Here is an 18776-nt window from a genome sequence, read left to right as displayed (position 1 = left end):
AATAAAACTGTATATTTTACATATCTTTATACACTTTAATTACAAAACTGTATGGTACTAAAGTTTTAAAATCAGTTTTTTGGTCAGAGAAGATTTAATCGTCTTTTGTGCAATTACCATGTATATACAAAGTCTCATGTTAGTGATTTTCCTCAAAATAAAAAGCAACCAAATAACTCAAACGTCCATACACTCGGAACATAAGACATGGCTTAAAGATAAATATATTAGTAAATAAATATTCAGAGAACATATTTCCATTTATGAAATGTGTTTGCTATACAGGTACAGAAATATACACAGATTGATTTCTAGCCTTTTTTTTTAAACATTTGTAATAGTAATGACAGAAAATAATTATATTCTTAAAAAATATTAATTTTTGTACACATTTTTTAATCTTAAGTGCTAGAAACAATAACAAAAAAAAAAACAAAAAAACTTAAATAGTGACTCAAGTACCCCAAAATGTTATATTTGCAGTAGGTACATATCTCTATGCAAAAGGCAAGATTAGATTCTCACTTGATTACAGCACTGGGTTAACTTATAAATAGGGTTATTTCAGGTTTTCCTCTGTGTAGAGAATGTGTATATTTCATAGAAACAGTATTAAAAACAGTCTGCAGGACAAACAGAAAGGCATGAATGACAAGCAATGATATCGCAAGTATGTATTATGCACAGCACGATTCAAACGGATACACTGCGGTACTTATAACTGCATCATTCAAAAAGAAAAGTCACAGTACAAATAAGGAACCCTTTTAAAAGATGAGTCTTTTCCAGCTACTTTCCTTTGGCCTTTTGATACATGCTAGAACCTTTAAAGATATTTAATAGAGCATGTTTCATTGTGGAAATTGGGTAAGTGACAAAAAAATACACTTTTAAGGGCTTCCAAACATTAAGTAGAGTGCTACACTCTATGTTTGAATCTATTGACCCCGAGACACTCGCTCTGGTCTGAAGTTTAACGAAAACCTGTGCAGTGTCTAGATATTGCTGCAAATAGCTTCCCAGCCCAGCGTAAGGCTTGCCATGTTGCCCTGGCATCTCTCATACAGGTAGGCCACAACTGGACAGAAATGCAATGCATAAAACAAATTCTGTGTATTGACCAGTGTCAGCCTTGCATTCACATTTCTATGCAATTTTCTGTAGTTATACATAGCTTTTTTTTTCTCCATGGAGAAATGAGTGGGTCAAAAATACCTAGAAAGACCCATTTCCCTGCTTGAAAACAGTTTAAAATAAAACAACAATCATGTCTTCCTGTTTTGGTATTGGTAGCTAAGTCCATAAAATCTACTTGACTTGGTGGATGAAGCTTTAAAGGCAGTGGTCATGTGCACAAATATGCAAAATGTATATGTAGATGCGGATAGTGTACTTATGTAAAAAAAAAAAAAAAATCAGATTTCTAGAGCTGGCACAAAAAAACAAAACTGAGTTGAGATTTTTTTAAAAACTGGGCCCAGATTGCAAACCCTTCATGGCAGCAGGAAGTCTTCAAATAGATGCCAATACTAACCCAACTGAATTTTCAGTTAACAACCTCCATCCATGTGTGTAGTATCATTTGTGGCCACAGGAATGAACTTAATACATTGTATGTATGTGTGTATGTATACATATACATATACACACATATACATAAATGACAGAAATGACAGGCCATTTCAGTAGAAATCCACACAATCTAAGATGATAACATTCAGTGCTCAGAGAGCAAGGCTAGAACAAGGCAACTGAGGGTTTCAATGATTGACTGACACGGTACCACATACATTGTCCCATTCTTTCTGGACTCAAGTTCATATGCCCAAACCTCCCTCATATGTTGAAGTACTGCTTGCCAGTACAGTGGGGCTTGCAGAGAGCTGAGGGTGAAACAAAGCCCTGGTCTCCTCCTCTTGAAGGTATGGGTGACCTCTAAACTGTCCTGAGGTGAAGTACCTGTCCGTGGGCTCACGCTGCTCCCCTGTCCGCAACTCCGTCTCCACTGTGACACTGACTGGTAATAAACTGCTCTGGGTCTCTGCCCCTGTACCCGATTCACAATCTGTGTCCTCAGGAATAATGGGTATTCTCTGGTTGAGTTCGCAGCAGCCCTGTCCTGAGCAGGCCTCTGAGTCTGCATGTGCATACTGCACATTAACAGCGTAGTCCTCAGTATAACGCCCTGCTGTGGCCCTGTGGACCTTCATCTCTTTGTAGAAGCAGCAAGGCAGCCCTTCATAGCTCACCTGCTCAGAGGAAGGGCACAATTGCTCAGAGGCAAAGTAGTTCTTGGAGGTTGACCCCTGGAAGTCCATTTCCCTGTGACAGCGTTCGGAGGCAAGACGCCCTGCTTGGTCCAAGTCCTGCCCTTTGCACTCAACATTGGGCGGAAGCACCTCAAAACAGCAGCTACAGGCTGCGGCCCCGAGCTCCCCCGACTCCTCTTGTGCCCCCTGTCCCCTGTCACCTCCGGCAGCCTCTGACGCCCCGGCTGAGGTAGTACTATTGTTGCTGTTCTCCCTGGGTTCCAGTGATGAGCGACTGCTATAGTTGGGCTCCAAACTGCAGTTGGAGAGATGGTCCCCCGTGTTATATCCCGAAGCTCCAGCTGGGAGCTGGAGGCAGTCATGTCCCAAGGGTGCAGGGGAAGATGAGTCCTCAGCTGAAACTGTGTTGCAAGCCGTAGCTCCCGCTTCCCCCCCGGAGCCCCGACACGGACTCTTGCTCCGGTAAACGTAAGGATCGTAGTCGCTGCTCAGTGAGCTGCGGAAAGTAGAGCAGCTACCGTAGACCCCCTGGTTGCTGACTTCAGTACAGTCCAACATGGAGTCACTGGAGGAACAGTGGCACTGGCCAGAGCTGCTGCTGCTGCTATCACTGCCAGGACAGTCAGCGAGGTAGCCGCTGCACACTGAGCGGTGCCCGTGATAGCAGCTAAGGCCAGAAGTGCTGCCATTATCAGCTATCCTTGAAGAAGAGGCAGGTGCCATGTGTACCACCGTGGGGTACAACAGCCCTTGCTGAAAAGCCCTGCTGTGGTGGCTCTTGTGGACCCCTCCTCCACCAAGCTGCCCCTGCACAGCAGATCCTTGGCCACCATCAGGAGGTTGAGGGAAAGTCAGCCCCTGAAAGTAGTAGTGCTGGTACATGGTTTCATACTGCGAAAAACAGGCTGCCCGGGAGAAGTTGCGATTATGGATTTTGGGTCTTTTAAACGTAACATGATGAGGCTGTGAAGGGTAAGCAGGAGGTCCACGGTGCTCTAATCCGCAGTGATGAGGGTTGATTGAATGCTCCAGGAGAGTGGGGTGGTAGCTCCGGAGAAAGGCCGACGTCGATTGGGGTGGGTACAGACCTTGGGGATCTGGGTGCTGGTCCACAGTGAGCACCGTGATTGGGTTGCCATGCGGGTCCATGCTGGTTCTAGTTGGGTAAGCTGTCACCTGACCAGCACGGTGCACCCTTCCCGGGTAATGAACTGGCAGGACCACTCGTTGCCTGCCATGGACTGGATTGCCGGGGTCCATGCATGCTGGTCCTGGATTTCCCTTCTTTTGCTCTGTGATGACAAATAAAACAACATTAAGAGCCTGAAAAATAACTCAAAACATTTAGAAACATTTCTAAAAGGGACCCTCAACATAGCCAGAGGTTGAACATCAACTCACCAATGATGTTGTGTCTGCAGTGGGGACAGGTGTGATGTTGGAGCAGCCAGGGGTCGACACATTTCTTATGAAATCTGTGGGCACAAGGGATAACCCGCAGCTCCTGCAGGAGAAAAAAAAAAAAAGATCAACAGTTAATCTTCATGCACTGTCAAAGCACAAACAGCAGCAAATACAGCAATGAAATATATCAAACACATGCTCTTATTTTTAATTACACTGATATAATTTTTTTTAAAATCTCATACTGTCCGATAAATAATTCATTCTGGAAATATTTTAAAAAAACATTCAATATAGCTCCTTTATGTCAGCGTTTAAAAAAAATCAAAAGATTAATGTAAAAAAATAAATAAATAAAATTTACAAAATCAAACACCCAAACACGTCCTTTAGTTTTTTGGGGTTTTTCTTAAACCCAGCTAAGACATTTTCAAGCCAATTAATTTATTACCAATAAGTCATTCATATGCATATTGCATTAAAGGAGTCCTAATATCTTGATGCATGCTCATGTTCATAGTACTTTCCAAGGGAGAAATGTTTTCGGTCTCCACAAAGAAAGAAAGTCACATGGAACAGTGACAAAACGTTTCTCCGACAGAAGACACACAGAAAACATCCTGATGAGCAGAATGAGCTTTCAGGGGTTTCAAGCTCCATATGTCCATGCTTGGTTACTAAAAGAGTGACTGCAGTTCAAAGGAATCCTCATTTTATCTTATACTCGGCTTTGATGCAGGAAACAAGCCATTTATTTCCATTTACCCACCCTTTAAGCCAGCTTTCCCCTGATTCCTTTAATACAGCTATCATCTAATTGGCTGCTGCTTGCAAACAAAAGATTTGAATGGCAGGTGGGTGGGGGCGTTTTATTTATAGCTCTGTCCCTAAGATGACCATATTAGCGATAAACCCATTCACTCTGACATTATACAGAGCCTAGAGACAACTTGCACATACTCTGATAACATTATTTGAAACTTCCCATGTATCCAACAGGTCTCCTTTAAAAACTTCTTTTATATGTACTATTTCATAGTTGCAGTTGTATTATATATGCAGAAAAGTTTAAGAAAGTGTGAATTAATGTGAACTTAAGAGAAGCCTGGTGTCCAGAAGGTGGCAGCAAAGCTACACTGAACTGTTATTGGTTGATTGTGAGTCTAATTGACTTTTTAACACCAACTTGACATCATGGGACAAACACAATACTTAACTAGACTCACACCACAGTAAAATGCAACTTTAATGCTCAATGAAGCCAAGTTTTCAAACAAAGCAGGCTTTTACTCATACACCATTAAATATGATAATTTTCCATTCAAAGAATTCCAAAGTATTAAACCAGGAGCACTGGTTTTCCAGCGACAACTCTTTCACTGCCACAAATACTTTACTGTGTGGCTTAATATGACTCATCTTTAGGCTCTTTTCCACCAAAGCTTTTGTTGCTTGGTTCACTGCTCAAAAACAGCTTTGATGCCATTCAGTCTTTTATATCGCCACTTCCTCTGTGCAATCCTGGCGCCACGCTTTGTTCTGTTTTCTTCTCCTCCTTACCGAAGACACACATAACCACAAACTCGCGCGCACACACACACACACACATACACCACTACGTCCCCTCTGGGCACTGAGGTTTGTCCCCCTCATCGTCCTTGAACGAGGATGAGCAATGCTCTTACTGTAAATCTACAAAGATTAGGATACATAATTTGACAATGACTCCTTCAAGGATTAAAGAAGGCCACAATGCGAAAACAGGAAGCCTAATCACAATCCAGTGCACTCTGGGTACCCTTATCTCTCCAGGTGCTCTGAAAGACTGAGCTAAACATCTAAAAAGGTAGCGGAAAGCGTGTCACTAAAGATCGCAGGACTGCGGTCCCCGAGCACATCAGGGGGACTTCCGTTCCATTGTCCATAAAAACTGCATTATGTTTCATGTCAACAGAATATGCAATGAAAAGAAAACAAACGAGGCGGGTGGATGACCAGAGTTAAGCATTCTGACTCCCATATGGTTCACTTATGCCTGCGTGAACCTTGAAGCGTTTAAAAGCATCCATCTAAATGCAGATGTTTTACATTAGTCCTGTTGAACTTTTCGGTGTTACGCAAAGTGTCACTCAAACTGTTAGTCTGGACTGCATTTTGCTTTAATAGTTTAAAATATTCTCATTAAAAAAAATCTGATTTAAAGAAACGTGTCGGCAGTTATCAAATAAAAGTGCTTTGCTTTGTTACAAGCAGACAACATTCAGCACAGTCTTTCCTAATCCAGCTTTGCCTTATTTTCTTCCCTTTCATCCATGGTCATCTTTTTATTTGTGCAGATTTATAACATTTTGCTCAGTTTTATTATTAATTTCTCCGTTTTAAAAGACATTAAACTGCCTGAACAGTGCTACACGCAAAGAAAGTTTGATTGATTGATAATATGGGCTGTTACGAAGGCGGCCAAAAAAAAAAAAAAAAAAAACTATGTTAAGCTTCAGAGAAGTGAAATATCTCCTTCATTCCTTCCAGATTTCAGGGTACCCTAGGTAAAAAACCCTTCTTACCTCACCATCGATGTACTTCTCCAGACAAATGGCACAGTCAGAGGTGGAGCTGCTGCTCAGCGAATCAGAGGCTCCGCAGCTGCTCTCGCGCTGTCCCTTGCCTTTGGCCTTGAACTTTCTTGTCTCCATCTTTTCCAGAGCCTGGATAGCCATTCTGTTCATCGAGCTCTGTGGAGGGGAGGAGGGTGTGGCACAGTGTCAGAGGGGGATAGCAGCACATTTGAGACCAACATCTGACTTTTGCACGACCTTTCGAAGCGAAGTTGACATAAAAGCTGAGATGAGCGATTTCAAAAGAAATTCCAGTGAAGTGTCTACACATTACTGTTGGCAAGTGTGCGTTTTGGGGGGCTGACATCATGATTTAACACTTCTCCCTCTGACACAGTGCATCATTTTGCAATATTTCATTGATGCACGAGCAGCTCTTTCTGGTTTTAATTCCCTGTCCTCGTTTCATCTTTTAATTTGCTTTGCGTCGCCTTAAAATTGTTACTTATTAGGAAATGTTGACTGATAAGTCGGCACGTACAGAACTGCCTACCAGGATTAAACTAAATGACTCGTGTGTAGCAGACATTGTGATTTATAGTACTGAGTGCCTAAACTGATGGTGCATCACTTGTTTACAAGACACAGTTATTTATGCTCAGGCTTAACTAAATCACGTCTCCACAGGGTATTATCCCAGGTCGCAACCCACACCCTGATTAGCAAGAGAGCAATGAATTTGGGATGAAAGGAATTCCCATCACAGGGTTAACAAACAGAAAACACGAGGACAAGTTCAGGATTTTCCGTCTGTTAATTAACTCGAGTCGCGCGAGGACAATCCCTTGAGGAATCCTTCATTAAAACCAAAAAAGTAACGTAATGGATTTACAGTTACTGTTTAAGCAATATTTACACCACAAGCAGTTCATTAATTCTTCACATTTTGAGAAGGAAATGGTTGTTACGTGTGATAAATCCGCCCCCGGTGTGAGGCGAGTTCACTTAATTAACCACCAAACGAAGTCACGACCACGTCATCTGCTGCTGCGACACCCCCCCTTACATAGCCACACATACACACGCACATAAAAAGAAGGAAAGTGTGCACAGGCTGCGAACGCAGACACAAATGTCTGCTGGCAGGATTACACCTGTCTCAACGAATGCCGCTACAGGTTTTATGCGCTGTCATGACATCTCTGTACGCTTGGCTCCTCCAGCCAGCCTCGCATCAGCATTAATTGAATGCTAATCCTGATTCATGCACCCGACGTAAGCCTCCACCGAGAGCTTTTTGTCAGCACAGAAGGGGAATCAATCAGCGGCAGAGCTACTGTCGCCTGACGCAACGCCTCCAACTCCCACTAAAGTCGTGCTGACTGGAAAAACAAGGCACGGCGTTGTATATCTGGGTGTGTTTTCAGCACGACGCGGGCATACGTTTGGTTGTGACACACTCAGACTAGCATATTATGAAACAGTTTCTCAAGTTATTTGAGCTCCTCACTAACCTGGCTTCTTCTCTGCTTCAGTTTGATCTTGATGAGCAAAATGAGGCAAACCAACGACACCACCACGAAGAAGGCCAGAAAGATGCCCATGTCAAAATACTCTGTGGGCTGCTGTGGAAAAAGGAAAGCAACAGAAACACATGTGTCTCATTAAAAGGGCTATTTCATCGTATAAAGACTTGCATTTAAAAGAAAGAAAATTCCATTTACTGGCATTTCGACATATTTGATTATAGTTTTTGTTACTTGCTCAGCAGACCAGAACACGCAAAGCTGTGACTCATTCACCACTCAATGCAAATAATATAAAATGCGACCTTCATGCATAATTCAGTGGCGCGTTAAAGAACAGATACATGGATGATTATACATGCTGGCCAGTTCACTTTGACATGTGCATCACTGTCTTCTCACTTTGTCAGTAATTTGCACAGGTTCGAGCTACAACTACACAGTTGAGACCATTCTGCAGACTAGAGCTTAAGCAACGAGTCAGTAGCAATAATAACACGTTTTTTTTACTACACCGCTACTACAATTCTAGTGTAATAAAAAAAATAACATCAGCTACCTTAAACTACAGAAACTCACTGAGTAAGCACAGGTTGTTTTATTCTTTGGACCCTGAAAAGTCTCTCTCATCACCAATCCTTTCTCTTGAGGTTTCATTATGTCAAGTTATTTGACCTCAAAGTGTGCAGGTCTCTTATCAAATATTCCAAGCAAACAAACAGCTCTTTGAACGGCTGATATTAATCTCTCAAAGTACTGCGAAAAAGTCTTTGGCCTCGGGGCAGCAAAGAGCAGAGAAGAAAGGAAAAGGGGTCAGATTTCACAGCTGGAATTTTCGTTTGTCTTCACATCCAAAGCTTCTCTGCGCTGTTTTGCCGCGTGGGCCTCACAAACATGTTCACCTCATCCCCAAGTTCCTCACATGTGCCTGAGATTTGTCCCACACACATGCACTCCATCTACACTGAGCAATTTTGAGGGTTTTTTGTGAGTAAGCACTTACCCTTGGTGGTCTGTGTTGTATCCGAGCACGGGCCACTTTCTGTTTGTTGACGATGTTCATCAGTTTGACGGCGTCGTTGCCCTTCACGTAAACCACCGGGCGCTTCAAGGGATCCTCAGCAACCTGGTTGAGCTGAAGAGGAGACAGAGAAAGAAGACACGTGAGACACAGGCCTCTTGTTTTCTAACTAAATTAGACCGGTTTTGCAATTTTGACATGAAAGCTGTCATGTTCAAAAGGAACCTGTTATGCACGGCCAAGGCTTTAAATAATGCGGTCTGTCTATGTATAACTCCACATTTACAGGTTTTTTTGTGGCCCTGTATGAGCACAGATGCCCCAGCCACCTTCTTCTTGCAACGTGCAGCCAATCAGAACAAAGCTGGTTAAAGGAAGGGGTAAAGTAACTAATATAGTTTGTTTCCGATAGCATATGAACTGAGAGGGTGGCACCAAAGCACTATGTCACACACAATAATAACTTCAATGTCCGACCTCGTGTGAAGACAATGAGAGAAACTCACATTAGCTGAACATTACCGTTTAAGGCTTTCTTATATCTAGGTTATTTTTAGATGATCAAAAAAAAATTCTTTCTTTTTTTTCCATAAAACATGGACGTAGCTTTCCAGTCTTGTTCGTGGCGACAGCTATGGTTCCAATCAGAGCTCTGGTCCTAGAGAAGTGTGGGTGAACATCTTTCTGTACTGACCCTGTAAACACTTTACTGTTGAGCTTATGCGCTCGGTCACTAGTTTTCAGTCTATTTTGTAAATCTTGGTTATTCTGTTTCATAATGGAGGATTATCTGTGGTATTTGTCAATCACAAGTTAACCAATAAGTTTGTGCTTTCACAGTCAGAACTACCCTTCCTCCTTAATTAGTGGAAATAGCGGATCCCTCGTCTCCAGGGGACGCCACAGCGGGTCGCCCCGCATGTTTTGATTCAGGCAAAGTTTTAAGCCAGATCCCCTTCCTGTCGCAAACCCCAGGGAAATGTGTGTGTCTGTCTGGAATCAAAGCAGACCACTGCAATATGGAGGTACGGACAGGTTGAACCTTTGTTTTTTAGCTCCATTATAGTTTTAATTTCAAGCTGTTTTTATATATGTAAAAACAGTTAATGGAAAGGGTTGCTTGAGCTGAAGTTTGGTCTGTGGATATTAAACCTTGAGCTCAAATGCATTTGTGTCAAATATGCAAAAATGAGGCCTTTTTAATTATGCCCAGGACTGATTGTTCTTTTTTATTCAACTGCAACAATTTTAAACCACTCTCTGGTGGCTTGTTCTAGACCAATTAACATATGTAGTGTGAGACAAAGGATATGAGGCAAAGAGAAACCGGTGACCTTTGTGAATGTAAAAAGTTTTAAACTTTTCCCAGCTGGGAAAAATGACCTATAGGCCCGAGACATGGAAACTGCGGCCACGTTTGCCAGAGGGAGTAGGAGGAAATAGTCAGTGAATAGTATGTTCTGGCTTTTGAGTCAGTTGGCATACTCCTTTACTCCTCCTCGCCCTCTCTGTTCTTCCCGCTCGTCTGCTGGTTGGAATCTGTAATTTGAAAAGCCCAAGGGAAATACCGAAGATATATTCACATTGCTATTTCTTCTGCTGTCGTCATGTTCCCCAGTGAATTACTGTATGTTCTGGTTTAAAAGTATAGATGCTGAAACTTTTGATCTCCCGCTTGATTCTGGTGAGCTGCTCTTACTCTGAGAAACGATTCCACTGCAACTCAAGTTTCCCCTTTAACAAGTAATGCCCCAATAAAAACTATAGCTAAAAATACAAATACAAGCACAAAGTTAACCATAAACTTAACTTTTCCCAAAACAAAACTCCAAGTGGCACTTGGCCCTACATTACAGTATAAACAGAGGAAAAAGGAGGTCAAGTACATTAAGTTTATAAAGCTTCTCCTAATTTTGGCCCCAGGACCTTAATTCTCTTTAAGCTCCTCCTCCCTGCCCCTCGGCCTTGTGACTCCTGTCTCTGCTGATCGGGCTGCTCTGACTGGAAAAGCCTCTCGGGGGAATTTAACACAGCCGCCTAGCGCTGCCTTTCATGTGGTCTGCGCGCAATCCCTTTTATCTCTCAGCTACGCGCTTTATGATCCGGCAGCAGAGAAGAAGAGGCGAGGAGAGAGGGAAAAAAAACCCCTGCAAGTCCAGGCCTGGTGTGGCAGGGATGAATACCACAGGAGAATTCTTGCGACAAAGGCGTTCAAGAGGAGCAACTCGAGTATTATACCTCTTAACAGCAGAGACACGGGAGTCAGGAAGACTGTCTCGATTTGTGTGACAAGAGATATGCTTTCTTACTTTAGCCTGTGCTCCCCTAAACTTGCACTCAAAGAACGCTCTCAGGAGGTGAGGTAAAGTATGCTACCTGTGCAATTATGAGCTCAACAGAGTTTGGTCATGGTCTAGTGAAAGCTGAACCTGGATATCAATTTTCAGTCCTCACAGAGTGCAGTGCACTCCTCCAAACGCAAGTTGGGAGAGTTGAAAGGCCCGGAATGGCTGAATGAGCGAGGCTGATCCGCGTGCTTTTGAACAGAACTAAAGATAGAAAGATCATTGTTTGTACACACACACACACACACACACACACTCATACACTGCCAGCCAGAAGGGCAGGGCAAGCTGCTAAGCTTCATTCAGAAATGAAAAGCGGAGTGTCTTTCACGGAGAGACCGAGACAGATTAGACTGTTTCAGTGCTGTTGAGAGCGTGAATGCCGGAGTAATTCTCTGTGTGTACAAACCTGGTCGATGGCATCCGGATTCTCAGATACATCAAAGATGACGGCTGTGGCTCCCCGCTGCACCGCTCTCTTTGCCTGCCAACACAGAACAAAGTAATCATTAGATATATTGAAAAGAAAAGCCGGGGAATGCATAATCATACCGATAAAGACACTCAACTCCCAAGGTTGGATTTCACATTTTACTCAAGGCCACTAGAGGGAGTTCTCTGCCCAAGTGTAACCTTCACACACATTATCTGAAGTGAGAAAACGAGAAGGAAAAATTAAACCGAACAGATGAGACGTAAACAAGCCGGGGACAACATTTGCTTGGATGCACATGTGGCTTTCTCCACAGGCCACCATGATGTCATTCCGCGTATATCTGCGCCACATTAAGTTAATAATACGACAGAGACTTAAACACTTCCATAAGGAACTAACGCATGCACAGCTCCATGTGATGCAACTCTGCTGCGCAGGTTTAGAAAAGTTAAATAAAGTTATCATGGATTTCCAGCTGTTAAAAATGTGAGCTCCTTTCATCTGAGAGTGGGGAAAGTCATAACACAGAGGCCTTTTGAAGAGTTCTGCTAAAGGCAAAAGATAAAGGAAATGCTTGGATCTGCAGAACCCTGAGTATCTCCTTGCAGAATCCAAATTGGCTTCCCCTCGTCAGGGAAAAAAAATAGTTCCTTTATCTTAACTCCTGCCTTCCCCTACAACCCGTTCTCACCCCGCCTGATTCACGGTGCCCTATTTAGACAGCGTTTTGATGTCTACACTACATGATCTAAAAGAGCGCGGCTGGATCATATCCTGGTATTATCAAGTGCCCTTGGGCTCTTGCCAGGGTTCTTCATAACTGGAGAGAACAGGGAGGGGGGGTGAAGATCAAAGTGACAGTGTACAGTGCTGTGACTCCGCTGCCGACTGGCTGCAGAGTGTCACCGCTCCACTCTGCAGGCACGGAGGACGGACACGGAGTGGGGACAGGGAGCGGTGGTATGTGCGGGGGAGGCACAATTGCTCTTTTCCCAACACATCATGTTGATTTCTGAGGTAGCAACATTCAACAATGGGATGTTGAGCAACTTTCAACATCATTTGTCAAAAGGGCAGCCATGTAGTTCAGTAGAAAGACCACCGTGGGTCTCAAAAAGGCCCTCAGCGGTCCTCAAATCAAAGGCTTGTAAAGCCCTCAGTGTGCTATTCAAGTTTTATTTGTCTAATTGGTAGCTATATGGCACATCATGTGACAAAGGCTTCAACTGACAATAATTGCTGACTAATTTATCAATTACTTGTCACGAGTGAGTCTATAGGATGGCAGAGAATTGTAAAAACGGGCCACTAAAGGTCCTGTGTGTTAAAAATGAGGAGTGAAGAAAAGTAAAAGGGCTTTTAAATTCGAAATAATCCATTATTTAATATCATTTTTGTGACTTTACCCTAGATTAGCTTTTCTACAGGATGCTTGCGTGACACTCCTAAGTTTCCTGTGTGTTTCCTGAGTCTGTAGGAAGGTGGTAATGATTAACATAGCTGTCCAAGAACAAGCAGGTGTAGTTAAAGCAAGTTTGAAATCAACTTTTTCCAACTTAACTGGCAGCCTTTAATTCCTTTACACAGTCCACTGCTACTATTTGAATTCACAGCAAATAATGAAACTGTATAGAATAGTTAGATTTTCAGTACATGGGCTTATTTTACTGCACAGGGGAAGAAAAAAAGGAACAAAAGTCCTCTGATACAGGGGGGTCACATACGTATGACACTATTAATTTGACTCTGAGTGAACATCAGCTTCAGGAAAATGTAAACATATCATGTCTCTGAATTTCAAGCTGTCTTAATTAGATTTCCCCTTGGCTTAATCCATAGACAAGATGTTTATGAATCTGGCTTTCATAGCTCATTAAAGACTAATTAACTGAACAAACTGAATCAATCATTCCCAGTAGTGAAGGAAAGCCCCATGAAAAACAACAGCAACACGCTATAAATACAAGCTCTTCCAACTTTCTCTTTCGTTCTGCTTCCTTTACATAAACTAGCATTGCTCTTTTCTTTCTCCTTTTTTTTTTTTACTTTTGTACTTGGAAAGTTCAAAAGCGAGCGGTGTGGAATCGGCTTTTCCCTCTCACCCAGTTTTCTCTCAGCTCCACGCTGCCAGGCTCCAGCCCCCATTTAATTCAGCACAAGTCTGCTCCTTTGATGTTAGCTCTCCCAGTTAATAATTAATAGCTCTTGGTAAGACGCTTTGAGAAGAAAGAGATCTCCCTCCTGAAGAATCTCCACTCGGGCAGGCCCGCGCTGCAGTGCAGGGACTTGCCTGACGACAACAAAAATGCACCCACAGGCAAACTGGCTTGCTTAAAAATAAAAACCATAAAAAAACTACAACCTTCGGACACCAAAAGATGGATTAACACGGTTAAAAGTTTGCTCAGAACTAAAATACGGTTTATTTCAATGAGTCAAACTGGGTTTAACGAGACATTGTGCAAGAAATCTGAGACAGCACCAAGTCGTCTGTGGTAAACCTTTCAAAAAAAGATGAATTGCACACTAGAAAAGTAGGCTTTCATTGAGATTCAACAGGGATTTCAAAGAGGTCTGGTCATTAAGCTTATCGGGAAGGAAGTCAAGATGGCGTTTTGATCTTAAAGACGAGATCAAGACCGACCGAAGATGTCAGCTATTTCAGCGATGAATGTTGCAATAAGACAGAAAGTTGCCTGACAAGTAACAGTTTACAATATTTGGGTTTTATAAAAACTAATAGAACATTAAAGGTGAATTCTTCAAGAAACAAGGAGATGGGAATTTTGGTGGTATATTTACCACCATGTACTGGTACATTATCTACATATTACATTTAATAATGTAATATGTCGACAATGATAAAATGTAGTGATGTAATTATGGAACTATTTCTGTAGTGTAGTGTAATTTCATAAAATACAACAAACTGTTATTTAAGTTACTCCCAAGCACCCCGGTTTGTGATAATGAGTGAATAACAATGTCATCTATAATAAAAAATACAATAAAAACTAAGAAGATCATTCTACTGCAGAAGTACTTTTACTTTTGACACCTTTGAAGTGAAGTATATTTAAACAGAGCTTCTTTCACCAGTGGAGATTCAATGATCAAGAACTTGAAACACTATAAAGTGTTCAGATAATATTCGATTACCATGATTCCCCATCTTTTGTGCTTTTTTACTCAACAAACAGTAGTTTGTAAGATTTGATCTTTATCCATCAATCAAAAAGTAAACATATGAGGACAAACACCCTGAGAGGCAAACAGAGGTGGTCAAAAACACGGCAAACCGAAAACTGTCTCACTGTGAAATCCTGCAAAAAGTTAATATTTTTCTCAAAGCTGAGACGTGATCTCTCTCTCTTGATCAGTCATCCATGCTCAAAAGTCAGCTGAACTCTCAACCCGAACTGCCTGCCAAAATGGTGGGTGGGTGGCAGTGGGAGGGGGGGGGTTACAGGTACTTCACAATAATGCTGGCTAAACAAACTTCCCGCTGGCTCGGAGACATTAGAATTAGGGTACAATCATCCCCGAGTGAACAAAAACCGCAGCAGAAAGCACTGAGGACTCAGTCTAGACGCAGAGGAAAATGAAAGCTATGTTTAGCATCCCTAAGTAAACCTGCCAGCTTGTAAGATCTGAGGGAGCGAAATTTTCACTCGTCTGGAAAGAGTCTCTTCTCAGTGTAGAACTCACTCCGTCATTCACACGGACCGAGGGTTGGCATATTAACTCTGTGTCACACACAGAGCCATCCGTGTGTATTTATAAATGCGCGTGTTTAACAGAAAACCACGGGCTCACGTGCAAACCGAACTACACCTGGATACACCTGCAACATCTGTCTCACGCTCGAGCTCTTCTATCTCACTGCTACCTCTTTCTTCTCCTCTGCTTCCCTTGTTTTTTTTCCCTTCTTCCTCCTTCTGCTCATGCTTTCCTTTCCTGCTCCCTCTCTCGCTCTCTCTCTCTCTCCGCACTGCTATAATTAAGGCAATTAAGTCTTCAGAAGACTCTCCACTGCTATTATGCTGTAATTTCATGTTGCCTCCTGGCTTTACCGTTTATTAAAAGATAAAGGCATACTTTTCTCCCGTGGATTTTCTCATATGTGGTCACCCCCTCTTTTTTTTCATGTCCTTTCTCACTCCCTTTCAGGGAAGGCATGTGTGCCAAGACATTATTTACATTCAGCTAAAATAAAATCAGAGTTTTCAACGTGGCTATGCTTCATCTGATTGGACGCCTTTGCAGCTGAGAGAAAGAAAAGCATTTCTGAAACGTCTCTCCTTTGTTCTCCGTGGATGCTGAACTTCAGCAGACAAAACCTGGCTGTATTATCGTGACATTTTCAAAACAGCAGGATTTGGAGCACTTACTCACCTTCCTCATCCCTCTTCATCTCCCACCGTTTGATGTGAACACTTCACCGACAAACTGTTGCTCTGTCGCAACATGTTTTTCTGTTTACAGATACTCGACATAACTGTTTTGGCCTGTGTGTCATTTAATCAGCAGGTTTAGCGATCCTGCCGGATCTGCTTACTGTTGTGTCATGACGACTGTAATATTAAGACCGCGCTATTGTGAAACCATTTACAAGGACACAATGTCACTCAGAAAACCTTGATGTGCTAAAAACACCTGACTAGTGTCGAGTCACTGTTCAGCTTCTGATTCCATCCTCACAAACTTTTGAACTCGCCCATTCCCTCCCTTTTTTTTTAATATTAATGCTTTCTCGCAGCTGCAGCGTGTTACAACAATCCTAAGGGCAGTCTAAGGCACCATTTCAAATATTTACGGAGCACATAAAAATCCACTTGTGTGTCACACCGATGGGGGATGGGGGCCGGGGGCCGGCAGGCCTCTTCGAGTTCCTCTCCATTCAACCGCTTTCATATAAACTGACAGTTTACCCAAAGTAAACACACAGGGGAAAGAATCACTTAAAGCACTCAGTGAGCTCAGTGACTGCCATTAATATCCAACATGCAGATAAAAGGTGAAGTGACCTGGTCACCATGTGCTGAGGAGTAAGGACGCTGAATAAAAGAATGGTTTAAGCCCTGAAATTTGTTTAAGACGACAGGCATCTTTAATGATCTGCTGGCATAATGTCAATTTTACTTCATCAGGGTCTGTGCGAGTGTGCCACATGGGGCTACAGGGTTATAGCACATTTCCCACGCCCACTTCTAGATTGGGTGATCCATCACATTAATCATGTCTTTTAATGGGATAAGCAACTCACAAAGAAGCACGAGAGACATCGTGTATATGCCTACCTGTTAATGCGACTGCGGCGTTGAACCTGATAAGTAAATGTCATTAGGTCTGACCTGGTGAGACTCCCCGGGAAGCTCATTCACAAATGAAAACATGTTCAGATGGCGTCCGATCAATGGAGCGCAGATCTGCCATAAATCATGGTTTCATTTGAGCTGCTGGGGTAAGGGTTCACTGTTCATAGGAACCACACTTTTATCTGATGTTTACAAGTTAGGTCTTTACTGCTTTTTTCTCCCAGCTTTGCCAATTTCTAGAAAAATATCTGGCTGTCAGGGTGGTATATATTTGCTTGTCTTTGCCAGATTAATGACATGACTATTAGCCATTTGTTGGTTTAAGATAGCTCACAGGCTTGGCTATCAGAGTTTTTCTATCATTTTGTAATAAACATGAAAGAAACACAGTTTTGTCCCTCAAACAATAAGCAAGTCAGGTCTGACGGCAGACTTACAACCTGCTGAGAAAGAAACATTCGAATAAAATGTGTGGTCCAACCCTTAAACCTGCTGTGAAGCAGGATGTGTGCAAGTATGTAATTTGTGTGTTTAATTTAATTATATTGATCCAGATTTGAATCATTTCATGGTAAGGTTGCTTGAATTAGACTAAATTTAACATATTTTGTTTTTATGACTCAGTATTTATGAATAGTTGTGAGATTTGTCCAGGATGACAGATTGACAGAGATGTAGAAATCTGGAGCAGATATAATGAACTCACTATCAGACAAAGAGGAGGCAAACTTCAGGTACACTGACCCTTGACCCCATCTCTGTGCTGCACATAATTGACCAGGACGCACGCACACACGCACACACAGCATGAAATGACTATCTTTGTCACTGTGACACTGTAATCAGTTCCCCTAAGTCCAGCCAAAGGACTTTCTTTCCACTGAAGTAAAGCCCCAGAGCTGAAAAATTGTAAAAAGTGAGGCAGAAAACGCAGACATTTCCAGGTTTCCTTAGGAGGCAAAGAGGTTTCACCTAGAGTCACTATTCTGAGGTTTTTGGTGGACAAAGACTACACATCATCTGTCATTTCTGACAAAATCAGCCGTATTCATTATCTCTCTTGATATTGCTGGACTAAAGAAAAAAACAGATTTTTTTTGGGCGGTCCATTAGCCCGCCTTTGTAGTGGCCCTTTGGGATTTGTCCCTCCATGGCTGATGTGTGGGACACCAGTGTCCCCTCTCCATTTCTGTATCTGCCTCAGCGCACAATATGGGGTGGCCATTCGCCCATTATTGCATAACCAGCATTATACAAGTGAACTGTGCTATCAAAATATGTGTGTGTGTGTGTGTGTGTGTGCATGGGTGTGTGAGGGGGCACCTCTGAGGAGGCCTGCCAGTGGAACTTGGCAAGGAGCCGACCCCATTAAAGAGTTGAGACAGAGAGAGGGTGAGAGAGAGAGAGAGAGGGGGGGGGAAGAGAGAAACAGACGGAGGTGTAGTTGGGAGTGCTCCCTGTCCCTCATAATAAGACTCATGCATAGTCGCGCTCATGCACACTTATCTACAATACCAAGTCCTGACTTATCTAAACTAAACTCATAAAGCTCTGACAGAATCCAAAATGAAAAGTAATGCCATAAAAAAGCTATCAGTTATCAATGCTGGCAAACAGTTGTGGGTGTTTGCTTTAGTCTCTGTTCAAAATGTGACCTTAAAAACACAAAGTACCAGCCATTAAACGCCCGATCAATTTTCTGTTCTTTATTTGTTGATTCGATTCTGCCTGTCTGAACTCACATTTTCCCCACCTGTAGACGTGATTTTATTCAGAAACATTTAAAAGACAGAAGCATGTAAGAAGTTTGCACTTTTGTCCATCAGTAATATAAATACGAGCGCTGCTGCTGCCATCTTGGATTGCAAAGTCAGAGTTGGTGGACTTTCCAAGTGGGAAAT

General features: G+C 42.5%; 1 protein-coding gene across 2 annotated transcripts in view; it reads right to left on the bottom strand.

Annotated features, from left to right (window-relative positions):
* Positions 1 to 31: 31 nt before the first annotated feature.
* The window catches only part of znrf3 (zinc and ring finger 3), a 66064-nt gene continuing 47319 nt past the window's right edge, over positions 32 to 18776 (bottom strand). The window contains exons 3-8 of one of the 2 annotated variants that reach the window (XM_063490654.1): positions 11531 to 11605; positions 8759 to 8890; positions 7744 to 7854; positions 6239 to 6406; positions 3672 to 3774; positions 32 to 3562 (exon numbers count right to left, since the gene is read on the bottom strand). In XM_063490654.1, coding sequence (XP_063346724.1) covers positions 1818 to 3562; positions 3672 to 3774; positions 6239 to 6406; positions 7744 to 7854; positions 8759 to 8890; positions 11531 to 11605 — 2334 coding nt within the window. In that variant the 3' untranslated portion in view covers positions 32 to 1817. The remainder of the gene's footprint in view (positions 3563 to 3671; positions 3775 to 6238; positions 6407 to 7743; positions 7855 to 8758; positions 8891 to 11530; positions 11606 to 18776) is intronic. The other variant, XM_063490655.1, reaches the window with a different exon arrangement.

The sequence above is a fragment of the Pelmatolapia mariae genome, linkage group LG12 (genome assembly GCF_036321145.2).
Source record: "Pelmatolapia mariae isolate MD_Pm_ZW linkage group LG12, Pm_UMD_F_2, whole genome shotgun sequence".
Classification (NCBI taxonomy): Eukaryota; Metazoa; Chordata; class Actinopteri; order Cichliformes; family Cichlidae; genus Pelmatolapia; species Pelmatolapia mariae.
Note: the sequence above shows the minus strand (reverse complement) of the source record. Positions and strands in the feature narration are given on the sequence as shown.